At 39.3% G+C, this 19217-nt stretch overlaps 1 protein-coding gene across 3 annotated transcripts in view; it reads left to right on the forward strand.

Moving 5' to 3' along the window:
- IFT88 (intraflagellar transport 88) overlaps nt 1-19217 on the forward strand; it is a 60506-nt gene that overhangs the window by 17473 nt on the left and 23816 nt on the right. The window contains exons 5-13 of one of the 3 annotated variants that reach the window (XM_018056540.1): nt 298-351; nt 969-1032; nt 1699-1768; nt 6068-6158; nt 7473-7577; nt 8779-8881; nt 9268-9382; nt 12032-12263; nt 13212-13282. In XM_018056540.1, coding sequence (XP_017912029.1) covers nt 298-351; nt 969-1032; nt 1699-1768; nt 6068-6158; nt 7473-7577; nt 8779-8881; nt 9268-9382; nt 12032-12263; nt 13212-13282 — 905 coding nt within the window. The remainder of the gene's footprint in view (nt 1-297; nt 352-968; nt 1033-1698; nt 1769-6067; nt 6159-7472; nt 7578-8778; nt 8882-9267; nt 9383-12031; nt 12264-13211; nt 13283-19217) is intronic. The other 2 variants (XM_018056538.1, XM_018056539.1) reach the window with 2 other exon arrangements.

The raw sequence follows: 19217 nt of genomic DNA on the forward strand, positions 1-19217 counted from the left end.
GAAGAGCCGGGAGGTTTAGGCTCTGGGAGACCCAGTTGTGCATCTGTGGAGAGACAGCCAGAGACAGCATGCAGACGAAGGGAGTGTGGCTCTGTCCCATCTAAGGGCCGAGGGATGTAGTTTGCTGATGCCTGTTTTAGAGTTTTATTGTTTGATCCTATGTCCTCGGGAGATAAAAGGTTTACTTGCCAGTAGAATGAAGGAAAGAAAGTTATAAAGAAACTTTTATAGCTTGGTTTATAAAATTAAGTGTAGAAGTTTTTTGGAATCATTTTAACTTAGTTTTTTGTTCACTAGTCCAAGACCTCCCTGGTGTCGTCAATGGGAAGACCGATGACAGGGGCTATTCAGGTATCCCCATGTGTGGGTTTGCATCTTGGGCCTTTCTTGTGACTTAGTATATTATTACCAAAAGTTTTTTTTAAAGATATTACTTACATAGTGACCCTGATTCTTTAAACTGTGAGTTGATATTTGAACTGCTTGAAATCTTTGGTGGCAGTCTCTGGATTTATCACTATTTACTCAGGTCTCAAGTGAAATCCCACAGGGGAATGGACATAGGCCTTCTAGTTTGTCTGCAGGATGGACTCTGGGACCTGGTTCTCCTGCGCTGTCATTTCCAGCGGTTTCTATGGTTTCTCTCATAGGCCTACAGGAGACCAGCCCAAAGTAGGGAGTAACCAGCTACTAAGCTATATAAGGTACTAGTGAAAACCCAAAAGAGTGTTTTTTCTTTTCATACTGGCAGTAAGTCCAGTTCGATTGAAGAATTGAAATTTTATAGGACAAAGGAAAAGTTCAGACAGGTTGACACGTGAGGAGGCAGAAGTGAGGAACAGTAGGGAGGAATTATAAACCTCTGTTCAAGACTGGGGCTTTATTAAGATGTGTGTCATGTGCAGAACTGTAAATAAGAGGTAGATCATATGTAAGAACACTTTTTAAATGATTCTTGTTCTCTTAAGGATGGAGTTACTAGACCCATGACAGCAGTGAGAGCCGCTGGCTTTACCAAGGGAGCTTTGAGAGGTTTGTTACATTATTTCAGCTATTAATTTTTTTTCAAATCTTTTAATTTTTAAACTGTTTTTGTATGTTTAAATATATTACCATTTTAAATAAAACTTAACATGTCATTGATTATTTTAGGGTTAGGGTCAGGAAAGGAAAAGGGTTGTGGGAGTGTTCTGCGTCCCAGTTGAGGTGTAGTCACACTGCATGTCATGTCAGATCATGCCACGCTGCACACTGAAAATTTGTCTGTGAGTTAGAGCTAAAGAATCAAAGGTGAAAATAGTATTTAAATGGATGATAAGTTAAGTAATAATTTTAAAATAAAACTTCTGTGACAAAATTAATGTTTATGATACCAATAATGAAGATTAAAAAGCCAATACCAGGTTATTAATCCCATGATTGACAGTTTAGAATTCATAACAGAGATAGGTTACTGTGGGGAGAAATAAGTACTGAGTAGTTATTTTTGTTTTTACATGGTAATGCAGTTTTATTTACATGGTTTTATGTATGTTAAAAATCTTACCAATTTCTCGATATAAAGAATACTCATGTAAGCATAAAAAAGGTCCATTCCATTTAATAAATAGGTGAATTAGACAGCGTGTGCAGGGTTTCACAGTTCCTCCGATTGTGTGGATGCACATTGAATGAGCCCTCTTGACTGCTGTGTCCCAGGCTCTGCGTTTGACCCCCTTGGACAGTCGTGGGGCCCGGCACCACCCCTGGAGGCCAGGAGTGAAGACAGGTATGCAAGTCCTGTGCTGCTTTCCTGTGGTGGTTGCATGTCTTCGGTTTTTACTTCTCAAATACATAATCCTTACGTATTTTGAAAGTTTGTGTCAGCAGAATAGTAATCAAAGCATTGTCCTAGCGTCTAGGAAGAGACTCACGTCTAAGAAAGGCAGCCCCATGTATCTGTGCAGTTTTACTGGAGCACATTGAAGTCATGTCTCATTTTTATGGGTGCCAGTATTGATTCTCTTGAAGGCCAAATGTGGTTGTGTGTGTAATAGATATTCTTATTTTAAAAGCATACTTCAAAGAAAAAAAAATGAAGAAAATGTATGTTTGTTACATTTATATTGAAGAATTTAATTTTTTATAGTATTAGTTTCATGCTACTAGAGAATAGCTAAAAGCTACGGCATAAATTCAGCTGTGTAGCATGTACTGATACCTGAGCACTGTGAATCTATACATTTTACAAATAACAGTAGCCAGTGCTCACAGTGTGCTCACTCTTGGCTTTTCTCAAGGACTTCCTGTCCTCATGATTCCAAGAGGGTCATGGGAGTCTGGAACCTTCATGTAGTCGTTAACACCTAGACTCAGAAGATGCCAGTCTCGGGTCCCCTTTGAGAAGCAAAGGCCTTTCTGGGAGACATCTGCCCCGGGCAGACGTGTCTTTGTTTCTTATTGGCCAGAGTCTCAGCACAGGTGTCTGATGGAACCAGATGATTGGCTGGGGAGGGAGACTCTTCTGTAGCCTGGCTTCTGAGCACAGGGTGGCGGGCGGGTGCAGGTACCTGTGGGGGCGTCCTGCAGGGTCTGCACACAGGGTTCATTCCCCTGGCATCTGGTGGGGATGGGGCGGTTACTGCTACTGTCTTCATGGAGTTCTCTTACAGATTTTTAGCTTTAAATTTTTATATTGACATTTTAGGCTTAAAAGTAACACTCTGTAAGTACTGTTTAAAGACATTTGTTAGAGTGTTTCAGACAACTTGAAAATAGAATTCTGTACTTAAATTCTGAACTCTATAACTTTTACAAAGCCACCATCTATTGTATTCATTTACTCAGAATTTTGCAGATCTCTATAATAAAATTTGTTGCCTTAATCCCAGGTTTTACTGAAAAATATGATTTTATAGACCTAATTTGTTCCTGTATTCTTTTTAAAAGTCCGTTTGAAGAGAATTAGGAGAATTGATGTTTATTCTGACGTATTTGTAGTAGAAGTTTGTTTAGGCAGTGATGTACATACAGAGTGTTGTGGTACTTTGTTGGACGAAAGTGGTAATGAAACAACACTGATGCTAGTTTAAAATGTGATTGGTTTGGGGATACTTCGTGTGCTGCTGATGGAGTCAAGATTTTTTAAACTTCTTTACCTTGTTAGAAGTCTCGGTGGGGAGTTGCCTGTTGTGGTCCACTGATTAGGACTCCGGGCTCTTACTAATGTGATCTGGGTTCCACCATTGGTTATCCCACAAGCTGTGCTCCTTGGCCAAAAAAAAACAACTCTGGTATCTATTTGGTAGTAAATCATAATAATTTTTCTCTCTTTTGTGGGGGCTTCAGTTATTCCACCATTGATAAAGTTTTCATTTGCCATAGGCTCCACTTCCCTTCAGGTATGGTATTAACAATATGATATCATGGGCTCTAGAGTTACCTTATTTGTGTTCAAACCTTGGCTCTGTAACTTACCAGCTGTATGATATCAGGCATAATACTTAGCTTTCTTTGTTTCTTTTTTTGGGCCTCTCCACATCACTTGTTGGTAAAGTAATATCTCTGCTTTTTAATATGCTATCTAGGTTGGTCATAACTTTCCTTCCAAGGAGTAAGCATCTTTTAATTTCTTGGCTGCAATCACCATCTGCAGTGATTTTGGAGCCCCCCAAAATAAAGTCTGACACTGATTCCACTGTTTCCCCATCAGTTTCCCATGAAGTGATGGGACCAGATGCCATGATCTTAGTTTTCTGAATGTTGAGCTTTAAGCCAACTTTTTCACTCTCCTCTTTATCTCCTTTTTCACATCTCCTCTTCATCTCCTTTTTCACAACTCCTCTTTCACTTCCATCAAGAGGCTTTTTAGTTCCTCTTCACTTTCTGCCATAAGGGTGGTATCATCTGCATATCTGAGGTTATTGATATTTCTTCCAGCAATCTTGATTCCAGCTTGTGCTTCTTCAGCCCAGCATTTCTCATGATGTACTCTGCATATAAGTTAAATAAGCAGGGTGACAATATACAGCCTTGACGTACTCCTTTTCCTATTTGGAACCAGTCTGTTGTTCCATGTCCAGTTCTAACTGTTGCTTCCTGACCTGCATATAGGTTTCTCAAGAGGCAGGTCAGGTGGTCTGGTATTCCCATCTCCTTTAGAATTTTCCACAGTTTGTTGTGATACACAGTCAAAGGCTTTGGCATAGTCAATAAAGCAGAAATAGATGTTTTTCTGGAACTCTCTTCCTTTTTTGATGATCCAGCGGATGTTGGCAATTTGATCTCTGGTTCCTCTGCCTTTTCTAAAAGCAGCTTGAACATCTGGAAGTTCATGGTTCACGTATTGCTGAAGCCTGGCTTGGAGAATTTTGAGCATTACTTTACTAGCGTGTGAGATGAGTGCAATTGTGTGGTAGTTTGAGCATTCTTTGGCATTGCCTTTCTTTGGTATTGGAATGAAAACTGACCTTTTCTAGTCCTGTGGCCACTGCTGAGTTTTCCAAATTTGCTGGCATATTGAGTGCAGTACTTTCACAGCATCCTCTTCCAGGATTTGAAATAGCTCCACTGGAATTCCATCACCTCCACCAGCTTTGTTCGTAGTGATGCTTTCTAAGGCCCACTTGACTTCACATTCCAGGATGTCTGGCTCTAGGTGAGTGATCACACCATTGTGATTATCTTGGTCATGAAGATCTTTTTTATACAGTTCTTCTGTGTATTCTTGCCACCTCTTCTTAATATCTACTGCTTCTGTTAGGTCCATACCATTTCTGTCCTTTATCGAGCCCATCTTTGCATGAAGTATTCCCTTGGTATCTCTAATTTTCTTGAAGAGATCTCTAGTCTTTCCCATTCTGTTGTTTTCTTCTATTTCTTTGCATTGATCACTGAGGAAGGCTTTCTTATCTCTTCTTACTATTCCTTGGAACTCTGCATTCAGATGCTTATATCTTTCCTTTTCTCCTTTGCTTTCCACTTCTCTTCTTTTCACAGCTATTTGTAAGGCCTCCCCAGACAACCATTTTGCTTTTTTGCATTTCTTTTCCATGGGGATAGTCTTGATCCCTGTCTCCTGTACAGTGTCACGAACCTCATTCCATAGTTCATCAGGCACTCTATCTATCAGATCTAGTCCCTTAAATCTATTTCTCACTTCTACTGTATAATCATAAGGGATTTGATTTAGGTCATACCTGAATGGTCTAGTGGTTTTCCCTACTTTTTTCAATTCAAGTCTGAATTTGGCAATATGGAGTTCATGATCTGAGCCACAGTCAGCTCCCAGTCTTGTTTTTGCTGACTTAAAGGATATCCAACCAGTCCATTCTAAAGGAGATCAGTCCTGGGTGTTCTTTGGAAGGAATGATGCTAAAGCTGAAACTCCAGTACTTTGACCACCTCACGCGAAGAGCTGACTCATTGAAAAAGACTCTGATGCTGGGAGAGGGATTAGGGGCAGGAGGAAAATGGGACAACAGAGGATGAGATGGCTGGATGACATCACTGACTCGATGGACGTGAGTTTGGGTGAACTCCGGGAATTGGTGATGGACAGGGAGGCCTGGCGTGCTGCAATTCATGGGTTTGCAAAGAGTCGGACACGACTGAGCGACTGAACTGAACTGAGCTCAACTGAACACCACTTGTGGGATCTCAGTTCCCCAACCATAGATTGAACCTGAGCCTCCTGCAGTGGAAGTGTGCAGAGTCCTAACCACTGGACTGCCAGTACTTAACTTTGTAAACCTGTTTCCCTGTCAGTTAAATGAAATAATGATAATAATTGTATCAAATATTTTTATGAAGATTAAGTGACATAATTAGGTAAAGCATTTAGCTCAAAATTAAATTACACTTATACTGAAAAAATGTTAGCTATATTTACCATTATTATGAATATATACTGTAGTTATTAAAAACAGTGGTACATTTATTGTTCATTGCCATTTATGTATTTGTCTTATCTGTGACCTACTTTTAAAGTTAATCAGCACATGATGGATTATGTTAAAAGTAAGTTAAATTTAATATATACTATTAGTGATGGAATGATTCAGAATATACTTGGTTTTTTCTTTAACAGTCCAGAAGAAAAGATCAGACAATTAGAGAAGAAAGTAAATGAGTTGGTAGAAGAAAGCTGTATTGCTAACAGTTGTGGAGACTTAAAATTGGTAAGTCCATAAACTGATTAAGATTCAAGATCATGAAGTGTGTGAGTATGTGTCTACTTTTGTGTATGCACCCATACATGCACACAGCTAGATAAATATTTTCATTTTGCTGTGGACTGGCCTTGGAGTTTTCACTGAAATAATTATTTTGAGAGCCTACAGTTTTAACTCTGCTTCATAAACTCTGATGTCAAAAACAGTTGGCTGGTTTTGTAATTTTTCTCATTGGTCATTTAAGGAGGGGAGAAAATTCTGATGTATCAGTTGACTAAATTTTTCAGCCTGGTGGATTACTGGATTGATGCACAGCCTGCTGAAGGCAGAGCTACTGTGATCCATAAAAAAAGTACTAAGGGCTTTTTTTTTATTATTTAAGCCTCACTGCCCTAAAATATTTTGTCCTAAGTAAAACCGCAAACTCTTGGTTTGCTCTTTGGGAATCCAACTCTGTGGCTTTTTTTTTAATTAATTTTTTTTCTCTTAGGTCCTTGTTCACATTACTTTGATCATCACACCACATAAATACAGTTTCTGTGACTTAATTATCAGATTAAGGCATTAATGGGACTGATCAGTCTCTCCATGGAAATCAGTTAAAGGTTCTTAATGTTCTGAGTAAGATCTTAGTGAAACTGAGGATCTGTTGTCCTATTAGGTAGCAGTTGTCCGTGGCTTATCTATGCTTTGAGCATCTCAGAAACCAAACAAACTCACCTAATTCCTTTCTTATGAGATTGAATTAAAACACCAAAGATTCAAGAGCTGAAAGGAAAAAAGAAGTAGAGAGGCATGCAGTGAAAGTTTTAGTCGCTCAGTTATGTCAGATTCTTTGTGACCCCATGGACTATAGCCTGCCAGGCTTCTCTATCCATGGAATTCTCCAGGCAAGAATACTGAAGTGGGTTGCCATTTCCTCCTCCAGGGGATCTTCCCAACCCAGGGATTGAACTCAGGTCTCCTGCATTGTAGGCAGATTCTTTATTGGCTGGGCCACCAGAGAAGCCCTAACGGTGGTAGGTCAGACATGTAGGTAGGCATGGTTAGACCTAAAGGTGGTAGGTGATGAGAAACTCAGTGTGGGCAGGTATGGTCCAGGTATTAGCCCCTACCCTGTGCTTCCCCTTCTTTCCCAGAGAAGACACATGGACTTTGCATGAGGGATGAGAGCTCACGGTTAGACAGACAAGAGGGGAGTTATAGTAGGAGTGCTCAGAGCACCCAGGAAGTAGGGGTAATGCAGCTACAGGCGCCTCTGATGCACCAAGAACTATGTGAGTTTGTGAAGGAGTTGACACCATGTACACTTGGTTTCAGGCCTTGGAAAAGGCAAAAGATGCAGGCAGAAAGGAGAGAGTCCTGGTGAGGCAACGAGAACAAGTTACAAGGCCAGAGAACATCAACTTGGATTTAACTTACTCAGTAAGTACAAAGTGCCTGTTGAATACGGATATTTTGGTGAGAATTATAGATTCCAGAAGTCTTTTTTTCTTTGTTGTTTTCTCTTGTTCCTTAAGCTTTACTGGACTTAAGGTGCCTAGAATTAGGTTAATAATACTCTTCAGTTAATGGGACCACTCTCATCTTTGTGATCTTCTTTAATTTAGTCATTTTTAATCAGTAAATACTAGTAAACCTTCCAGCTAAGGACTCTTGAAGATTACTAATATTTGGGCTCTATTCAGTGTGCTTACCTTGACAAGATTCCTTTTATTTTGTTTTGTTTTGAGGTATAATTGTGATTCAATGCTCTGTTAATTTCAGGTATTCAACTTGATATTTGTATATATTATGAAATGATCACAATAAGTCTAGTGAACATCTGTCAACAACATAGATAATAAGATTTGAACGTGTGTCTGTGATGTTAGAGAGCTTCAAACTAGATTAATAAGACAGTGTTCTGTGAGGATAGTAGGGAAAAAAAACAAATCGGCTAGTTTCTAGCAAAATTTATTCAATTCTGAAAAGACACTTCTTTCATATATATACTGATGTTTAAAAGGATGTATTTTCAGTAGGAGAAGTTTTCATATGCTAAACAAGTGGAAAAAAGGACATTGAAACTTAGAGGAAGAAGAATTTAGATGTTTACTGTTTATAGTTAATATTTTTAGATTCCATGGAATCTTTAGATTTGGGAATAATTTATAATGATCGTCTTTTTCCTCTAGGAACATACTTTACTATGGCCCAATTATTTAAATTATAAATTTGCATATAGAGCAGCAATACTCTACAAATTAAGGTTTAAGATATTTCCACATAATGTTTATGTTTTCTAAGAGAATTTGGTCCACTATCTTCCTTACTCTTTTTATAACCAGCAATACTAACAATACACATATACTCTTTGTGGGTCTTCCTGAGATTAAAGGATAGCAAATCCATTGACTAGAAAGAATACATGGAAATTAGGTGGAATTTAGAGGATAGCTCCACCTGTCCTAATGTTCTGGTTCATGCTGGAATGCAAGATGCTCTCTGTGGACTTCATTTCTTAATGGTTTGGGAGTCTTGATAGAGGCAACTAACATTGTTATAGTATTTTAATCTCTAGAAAGATAGGCAAAAGGGACCTAAGATGATCATTATATATTTCTTTGCAATATTTTTTCCTTAGGTTCTTTTCAACTTGGCCAGTCAGTATTCAGCTAATGAGATGTATGCTGAAGCACTAAACACGTATCAAGTTATAGTGAAAAATAAGATGTTTAGCAATGCAGGTAGGTGTGTGTAGTTAGTTTTTCTGATAAGTATAGTTCTTTTATAGTGTTAATTTACAGTTTCCTCAGTTATTCTTATGAAATGATCTGTGCTCTAAGCAAGTTAAATTTATAGTGTCCTGCTTAAAGGATATGAAAATTCACACAAATACAAATGAAAAAAAATAGTTGGTATGAGACATATTGCCTAATAGTAAATGAAGACTGTGTTCTGTATCATAAGTAGAATTAGCCATAGCAACCCTATGGAACATGCTTTCCCTTGTAGACTTTATCCACAAGAGATTGTTGTTTATATTTAGCATTTATACTGTATACTTTTTGGTCTCATAGAAAAAGTAAAAGAAATCGGATATTATATATTCATTAATTTTATTTTAAATTAGGACGGTTGAAAGTGAATATGGGAAATATTTATTTAAAGCAAAGAAATTATTCCAAAGCCATTAAATTCTACCGAATGGCCTTAGATCAAATTCCAAGTGTCCATAAAGAAATGAGGTAAGTTTGTAAAATTTGTCATTCTTCAGAAACAAAGTCACTCTTCTGACGTGTTGCCAGTGGACTAAGTGCTTTGTGGTATGTGTACATGAGAGGTGTTAGATTTTTCTTATAGCTGTAGTATTTTGGTCTGACCCTTGCATGCATTTGTATGATGGAAGCTAAAGGTTAAAGGCATGATATGTGATCAGTTGGAATAAAACTAAGCTAATGGGCCTATATAGGAAATAACCCTCCAGGCCATTAGCACTGTAATACACCAAATCAGACAGCAGTTGTTTAGAACATAGCAGACTCCAGAGTGCGAGACTGGATACTTAATTCCTTACATTCTTACCGGAGCTTGAGAAGGAAATAGTGAAGGAAGGGTTACTGTTGACTCTTAGAAGAGGTGGGCAGGGGAGGTGCTGGGGTATTTCCTATTATAATATTTTAAGAGCAGAAACAGTAAGTTATCTTAGTCTGGTAATAACTAAGGATATTTACTGTTCATAATTTCTCCTGGGCACAGTGCAGTTCCCTTGAGAAAGTTAATTTATTTGTAAATGCCACTTTTCGCAAACATTTGTTTTCGAATTATGCAAGATATCTCACTATCATCAGCAGTTATCTAACTTATAGAACATAGTGCTCTTGAGGTACTTTTATCCCAGGTGAGACCAAGAATTTAAACATTTTAGAAAAAGATAGTATTATATAGTATATGGTAAGTACTTAACAATCCACAGTCAAGAGGTAGTATGGTAATTCAGTTCAGTTCAGTCGCTCAGTCGTGTCTGACTGTTTATGACCCCATGAACCACAGCACACCAGGCCTCCCTGTCCATCACCAGCTCCCGCAGTCCACCCAAACCCATGTCCATTGAGTCAGTGATGCCATCCAACCATCTCATCCTCTGTCGTCCCCTTCTCCTGCCCTCAATCTTTCCCAGAATCAGGGTCTTTTCCAGTGAGTCAGCTCTTCGCATCAGGTGGCCAAAGTATTGGAGTTTCAGCTTCAGCATCAGTCCTTCCAGTGAACACCCATGACTGATCTCCTTTAGGATGGACTGGTTGGATCTCCTTGCAGTCAAGGGACTCTCAAGAGTCTTCTCCAACACCACAGTTCAAAAGCATCAATTCTTCTGTGCTCAGCTTTCTTTATAGTCCAACTCTTACATCCATACATGACCACTGGAAAAGCCATAACCTTGACTAGCTGAACCTTTGTTGACAAAGTAATGTTTCTGCTTTTTAATACGCTGTCTAGGTTGGTCATAACTTTCCTTCCAAGGAGTAAGCATCTTTTAATTTATTGGCTGAAGTCACCATCTGCAGTGATTTTGGAGCCCAGAAAAATAAAGTCAGCCACTATTTCCACTGTTTCCCCATCTATTTGCCATGAAGTGATGGGACCGGATGCCATGATCTTAGTTTTCCAAATGTTGAGCTTTAAGCCAACTTTTTCACTCTCCTCTTTTGCTTTCATCAAGAGGCTCTTTAGTTCCTCTTCACTTTCTGCCATAAGGGTGGTGTCATCTGCATATCTGAGGTTATTGATATTTCTTAAGTTGCAGGAATAATTACTGAGAACAGGAATTGTCAGGAAAGGCTCAGTGAAGGAGGTACACTTGAGTTGGTTACTGAAGTGAAGACAGAGATGGCATTCCAGACAAAAGGACACTGAGAAAAGGCTGGGAAACACTATGGTCTGATGGTCAGAGAATTATGAATAAAGGGATTTAGTTGAAATGGGATTATATTAAGGAGTGGTTGGAAATAAGGTAGAATAGCTGTCATCAAATACAGACAGTGGTCAGTGCTGAGGAAGATGCAGAGAAATGAGAGTCCTTATGCACTGGGGATATAAAATAGCACAGACACTTTGGAAAATAATAAGGTTTTTTTAAAAAATTAAATGCAAATTTACTATATGACCAATTCCACTGTTAGGTATATAACCAAGAGAAACGAAAACATGTATCGTCACAAAGGATTGTACATGAGTGTTTGTAGCAGCATTATTATAATATCCAAAAAGTAGAAGCAGTCCAAGTATCTATCACATAGTCAATGGATGGAAGGTGGTATAGCTGCAGTGTAGAATACTATTCAGCAATGAAAAAGGAATGGCATCCTCTTATATGCTGTGATATGGAGGAACCTCAAAAATTATGCTAATTGAATGAAGGTACAGGGTATCACATGTTGTATGCTGCTGCTTCTGCTTAGTCGCTTTGGTCGTGTCTGATTCTGTGCGACCGCATAGATGGCAGCCCACCAGGCTCCACTGTCCCATGTTGTATAACTCCTTTCATATGCAATGTCTAGAAAGGCAAGTCCAGTCCAGAGAGACAGAAGGGAAATTAGCGTTTGCCTGGGGCTGGAGGCTAGATTGAGGAGTGATTGCAGGTGGGCACAGGTGTTCTTTCTAGGGAAATAGAAATGACTTAGAGTGTGATTGTGGTTTCACATCTATGTTAGTACAGCAATAGGTACTGAATCACATACTTAAAGCAAGTGAATTTTATAATGTGTAAAATAAACCTCAGTAAATCTTTAACAAAACAAGAAGTAACATGGCAAAGAAAAGGAGGAAATTATTTGTGGAATAACTTGATTGCCAGCTGGGGAGTTCAAATTTTTAAAGGGAGTCCATTTTTTTTTCAGGATTAAAATTATGCAGAACATTGGAGTCACATTTATTAAAACTGGGCAGTATTCGGACGCCATCTCTTCTTTTGAGCACATCATGAGTATGGCTCCAAATCTGAAGGCAGGCTTCAATCTGATTCTTAGTTACTTTGCCATTGGAGATCGAGAAAAAATGAAGAAGTCATTCCAAAAACTGATTGCTGTTCCACTAGAAATTGATGAAGATGATAAATACATTTCGCCAAGCGTGAGTATGAAGAAGACTCTTACATAGCCAGCTGTGCTTCTCTGTGCTTCTCTGTCTCCAGAAGTGATGAAGTTGGGATGGATGACTCTTCAGGTTTCTGCCAGTCCTGTATTAATTTGTTTTTTCATTTTCATGTTATTTAGATTAGGTTGACAACGGAACTATTGAAATAGGGCTGGAGATTATGATTTAAACAGACTGCACAATTTTACTCAAAAAACAAAAGGGAGCATCTTATGAAAAATTATCATTCCTTAATGTTATCTTATGTGTAGTCAAATCATGTGAAATTGTCCATGTTGATAGATCATGATGGTATAGTAACGTTGATTTCATAATAGCAACCTGGCAGATTTTCTTGATGGATTACAAGGGAATGGCAGTGTGGTGGTTGGCTCCACTTCTCAGTATTTATTCTCCTTGTCCTTTGTATTTAAAATAGCACTAATTACAACAGCCTGCTGTATAGGGTTGTGAGGATCGAATGAGGGAGTGTATGTGAAATGCTTAATCCTGGAACATAGTAAGTGCTGGGTAGATGTTAATTATCATATATAACTTTCATATTGAGAAAAAATGTATATTGTGAAAGAAATCATCCGTGTCTTTAATAGGAAGTAGAGGTCAATGTAGGGTCATACTAAGTCACTGATGTCATTAAAGCAATTACATGTGACTTAGGATTTCACCTGTTTGTACTGACAACCATGGCTTCCATATTCTTGGTCCTATGCTTTCCAGCCTGACCTTGTGTCAGCTGCTAGAATCTGCATTAGTTCAGTGAAGAGTATGACAGGTCATCAGAAGAAAGAGAAAGTTCTGCTTTACACGAGGAAAACAGTTCAGAAAGACTCACTCACTCTCCACTGTGTACAGTGGCCTAGTGCTGAGGCTGATTAGCCACCCAGTTCTCAGTGTTTACTTCTGATTCCCTCACTTTTCCCCCAGGATGACCCACATACTAATTTAGTGATTGAAGCTATAAAAAATGATCATCTGAGACAAATGGAACGTGAAAGGTAATATTTTGGGCACTTAACGATTAAATGTGGTCTTACCTTCTCTAAGAGACTTGAATGTGCATTCTGATTATTCCTTTCAAAACTTGTGTTCACTATATTTCTAGAATAGTGCTGTTTCATCATTTCTGTCTTTACTGAATTCTGTTTTCTCCTTCAAACTAATCTCAGTCCTCATGTTAATCCCAGTTATTTTTACTCAGTTTCTCTGTAGTTTGCTTTCCCTCTGCATCTGGTGCAATATTAGGACTTTGTTCATATTATCTTTGTTTAAACATATCTCTGTGCATTTTTATCCTGCCCAATTAAATTGTAGCTCCCAAAGACAAAATTCTTTCTCTTTATATCTTTTCTTCCTTTCTCCAGTATGGTACCTAGTCTCTGTCGAGTATGGCTTGAACATTCTAATATTGAGTATGCATCGGGCATCTTAGGAATTATATTGTATGAGAGAGGGCTCAGTTTTTTTAAATTGTGGTAAAATACACATAATGTAAAATTTATCTCAACCATGGTAGATAATAATTCTTTTCAAAGATAGTGTTAAATATTGGAACATTCACATTGATTTGTGACTGGTGTTCAGAAGTCTTCGTCTTCCACACTGCAGCTCAGTACCCACTGCACAACTCCCCACCTCCAACTCCTGCCTACCCACCAGTCTCTGGCAGCCACCACTCTGCTGTCTGTTATATGAAATCCACTGCTCTGGGGACCTCATCTGAGTGGAATCACAGTATTTGTTCGTTTGTGACTGGCTTTTCATCTGTGTTTAACATGTGACAGGATTTCCTTCATTTTTAAGGCTGAATAATATTCCATTGTATGTATACATGCATGCTAAGTCGCTTCAGTAGTGTCCGACTCTATGTGACCCTCTTAACTGTAGCCCTCCAAGTTCCTCTGTCCGTGGGGATTCTCCAGGCAAGAATACTGGAGTGGGTTGCCATGCCCTTCTCCAGGGGATCTTCCTGACCCAGGGATCTAACCCATGTCTCTTAGGTGCCCTGCATTGGCAGGTGGGTTTTTTTTTACCACTAGAGCTACCTGGGAAGCTCTGTGTGTGGAGAGCCCTCAATCCTTAGGAGTTAGTTTAACAGTAAAAATTAAGCTTATCCTTTTGGGAAGATGGAGTAGATGTACTTTTCCATGTTCGTCCCACTAAGTACAAATAAAAACCCTGGGAATTGTATATAAAACAAAATGAGAAGAAATGTGGAGACGAGAGCCAATGAGCAAGGGCCCTAGCGACTTGAAGAGCGGCCTGGCAGTGATCCCCTCACGCTTCCAAGCCTGGGAGCTGAAGAAATAGGGAGTCAGAAAGCCAGGGGCTGCATTTTTTAAAAAAGCCTGCTTTTTTAGCCAAAGGACAAGATAAGGGTCAGAGCAGGCTGTGGAGAATGTGGGCATCTCCCTTTAATCTGCAAGTGATGAGGTGATATCTCTTCTCCGCCTACTGGAGTGATGTCAAGAAAGACAGCTAAAACAGAAGATTTCAATAAAACTCAGTCTTTTTATTTTCTACCTATCAGTTTTTTCCAAATAAAATACAAAAGCATTTGCCTCTTTAAAATACATCACTTCCCAAATCCTTAAAATCAAGGTGAAAGTAGTATTGAAGATCCTGAATGAACATTATTTTGTTTTTAACTTTTTATTGAAACAGTTGATTTACTGTCTATGTATTAATATGTATACACTCCCCATTCCCTTTTGTTTTCTATACCTGTGAGTCTGTTTTGTAAATAAGTCCATTTTATCATTTTTTTAGATTCCACGTATAAACAGCATATTTGACTTAGTATGATCATCTCTAGGTCCATTAGTGTTGCTGCGCATGATGTTATTTCATGCTTTTTTATGGCTGGGTAATATTCCATCATCATATATATACCAAAAATGTCAAAATTCTTTCTTTCTTTTTTTTTTGGCTGTGCTTCAGCTTGCAGGAAATCTCAGTTCCCTGACCCAGGAATTGAACCCAGACCATGGTAGTGAAAACCCAGAACCCTAATGACTAGGTTGCTAGGGAACTCCTCAAAATGTCCAAGTTTTGATCAGTAATCACTCACCAAACCAAGAACCAGGAAGATCTCAGTGAAAAAAAGACAATCCATAGATGCCAACACTGAAATAACAGAGATGTTAGAATTATTTGATAAATTTTAAAGCAACCATGATAAAAATGCTTCAATGAGCAGTTATGAATATGCTTAAAATTAGAGCATACATCTGCACAGTCACTTAACAAATGTTCATAGCAGCCATCCAAGAAGGGAAGCAACCCAAATGTCCACAACATGAATGGATAAAAAATATCTGGTCCATCCATACAATGAAATATTATTTAGCCATAAAATGAATGAAATACATATGCTACAGTAAACATGAATCTGACTCCATTTGTATGAAAGGTGAAGATTAGGCAGCTCTGTAGAGACATGTAGCAGTTCAGTTCTAGTATTTACCACAGCTTCTTCAGTGGTGGTTTTCACTCTTTCACCTCCCCAGACGGTACAGGTCCCAGAGCTTCAGCTGCAGAGTCCTGTGTCTGTCCCCTGCGTCCCTCCCTCCCCCTTCCACTCCCTGCTTTTCTTCTTTCATCAGAGGCATCACAGACCAAGAACTGCTGATCCCACAGGTTGTCATGGCCTTCTAATCCCGTTTCCCAGTCGTGGTTTTCAACCTGATTTGTAAATAGATTGCTAACATAGCTGCCCATAGACAGTGTTTATGCTCGTTGTTATTGTTGTTGTTCAGTCGCTAGATCGTGTCCGACTCTTTGTGACCCCGTAAACTGCAGCACCAGGCTTCCCTGTCCTTCACCATCTCCTGGAGCCTGCTCAAACTCGCGTCCATTAAGTCAGTGATGCTATGCAACCATCTCATTCTCTGTCGCCTGCTTTTCCTCCTCTCAATCTTTCCTAGCATCAGGGTCTTTTCCAGTCAGTCAGCTGTTCGCATCGGCTGGCCAAAGTATTGGAGCTTTAGCATTCAGTCCTTCCATGAATATTCAGGGTTGATTTCCTTTAGGATTGACTGGTTTGATATTGGAGCTTTAGCATTCAGTCCTTCCATGAATATTCAGGGTTGATTTCCTTTAGGATTGACTGGTTTGATCTTCTTGCAGTCCAAGGGACTCTCGAGTCTTCTCCAACACCACAGTTCAAAAGCATCTATTCTTGGTGCACAGCCTTCTTTATGGTCCTACTCTAGCATCCGTACACAATTACTGTAAAAACCATAGCTTTGACTAGATGGACTTTTGTTGGCAAAGTGATATCTCTGCTTTTTAATACACTGTCTATGCTTGTTATAGCTTTTCTTCCAAGGAGCAGTTCAGTTCAGCTCAGTTGTGTCCGACTCTTTGCAACCCCATGGACTGAAGCACGCCAGGCCTCCCTGTCCATCACCAACTCCCGGAGCTTACTCAAACTCATGTCCATTGAGTTGATGATGCCATCCAACCATCTCATCCTCTGTCAGCCGCTTCTCCTCCCACCTTCAATCTTTTTCAGCATCGGATTCTTTTCCAGTGAGTTAGTTCTTCCCATCAGTTGGCCAAAAGTATTGGTTTCAGCTTCAGCATCAGTCCTTCCAATGAATATTCAGAACTTATTTCCTTTAGGATGGACTGGTTGGATCTCCTTGCTGTCCAAGGGACTCTCAAGAGTCTTCTCCAACACCACAGTTCAAAAGCATCAATTCTTTGGTGCTCAGCTTTCTTTATGGTCCAACTCTCACATCCATACATGACTACTGGAGAAACCATAGCCTTGACTATGTGGACCTTTGTTGATAAAGTAATGTCTCTGCTTTTTAATATGCTGTCTAGGTTAGTCTTAGCTTTTTTTCCAAGGAACAAGTGTCTTTTAATTTCATGGCTGCAATCACCATCTGCAGTGATTTTGGAGACCAAAAAAATAAAGTCTGTCACTGTTTCCATTGTTTCCCCATCTATTTGCTATGAAATGATGGCACCAGATGCCATGATCTTAGTTTTCTGAATGTTGAGTTTTAAGCCAGCTTTTTCACTCTCCTCTTTGGCTTTCATCAGGAGGCTCTTTAGTTCCTCTTCACTTTCTGCCATAAGGGTGGTGTTATCTGCATATCTGAGATTGTTGATATTTCTCCTGGCAATCTTGATTCCAGCTTGTGCTTCATCTAGCTCAGCATTTCTCATGATGTACTCTGCATATAAGTTAAATAAGCAGGGTGACAATATACAGCCCTGATGTACTCCTTTCCTGATTTGGAACCAGTCTGCTGTTCTGTTGCTTCTTGACCTGCATACAGGATTCTCTGGAGGCAGGTAAGGAGGTCTAGTATTCCCATGTCTAAGAATTTTCCATGGTTTGTTGTGATCCATACAGTCAGTGGCTTTAGCATAATCACTGAAGCAGAAGTAGATGTTTTTTTTGAATTCTCTTGCTTTTTCTGTGATCCACCAGATGTTGGTGATTTGATCTCGGGTTCATCTGCCTTTTCTAAACCCAGCTTGTACATCTGGAAGTTCTCGGTTCATGTACTGCTGAAGCCTAGTTTGAAGGATTTTGAGCATAGTCTTACTGTCATGTGAGATGAGAGCAATTGTGCAGTAATTTGAACATTCTTTGGCATTGCCTGTCTTTGGATTTGGAATGAAAACTGACCTTTTCCAGTCCAGTGGCGACTGCTGAGTTTTCCAAATGTGCTGGCATATTGAGTGAACACTTTAACAGCATCATCTTTTAGAATTTAAAATTGCTCATCTGGAATTCTATCACCTCTGCTACCTTTCTTCACAGTAATGCTTCCTAAGGACCACTTGATTTCACACTCCAGGATGTTTGGCTCTAGGCAAGTGACCACACCATTGTGGTTATCCTGGTCATTAATACCTTTTTTGTGTAGTTCTTCTGTGTATTCTTGTCACCTCTTCTTTATCTCTTCTGCTTCTGTTAGGTCCTTGCCATTTCTGTCCTTTATTGTACCCATTTTTGCATGAAATAGTCCCCTAGTATCTCCAGTTTTCTTGAAGAGATCTTTGGTCTTTCCCATTCTATTGTTTTCATCTATTTCTTTGATTTTTCACTTAAGAAGGCTTTCTTATTTCTCCTTGATAGTCTTTGGAGTGCTGCATTCACATGGGTATATCTTTCCCTTTCTTCTTTGCCTTTCATTTCTCTTCTTTTGTCAGCTGTTTGTAAGGCCCCCTCAGACAACCGCTTTGCCTTTTTGCATTTCTTTTTCTTGGGGATAGTTTTGGTCACCCCGTCCTGTACAATGTTATGAACCTCCATCCATAGTTCTTCAGGCAGTCTTCCTACCAAATCGAATCCCTTGAATCTGTTTGTTATCTCCACTGTATAATCATAAATGATTTGATTTAAGTCATAAACTAGAGGTTTTCCCTACTTTCTTCAATTTAAGCCTGAATTTTGCAGTAAGGAGCTGATGATCTGAGCCACAGTCAGCTCCTGGTCTTTTGCTGACTGTATATAGCTTCTCCAACTTTGGCTGCAAATAATTTGACCATCTGGTGATGTCCATGTCTAGACTCGTCTCTTGTGTTGTTGGAAGAGCATGTTTGCTATGACCAGTGCATTTTCTTGGCAAAACTCTGTTAGCCTTTGCCCTGCTTCCTTTTGTACTTCAAGGTCAACCTTGCCTGTTGCTCTAGGTGTCTCTTGACTTCCTACTTTTGCATTCCAGTCCCCTATGATGAAAAGGACATCTTTTTTTGGTGTTCATTCTAGAAGGTCTTGTAGGTCTTCATAGAACCATTCAACTTCAGCTTCTTCAGCATTACTGGTTGGGGCATAGACTTGGATTACTGTGATATTGAATGGTTTGCCTTGAAAACGAGCCGAGATGATTCTGTTGTTTTTGAGATTGCCCCCAAGTATTGCATTTTGGAGTCTTACGTTGACTATGAGGGCTACTCCATTTCTTC

The sequence above is a fragment of the Capra hircus genome, chromosome 12 (assembly GCF_001704415.2).
Source record: "Capra hircus breed San Clemente chromosome 12, ASM170441v1, whole genome shotgun sequence".
Classification (NCBI taxonomy): domain Eukaryota; kingdom Metazoa; phylum Chordata; class Mammalia; order Artiodactyla; family Bovidae; genus Capra; species Capra hircus.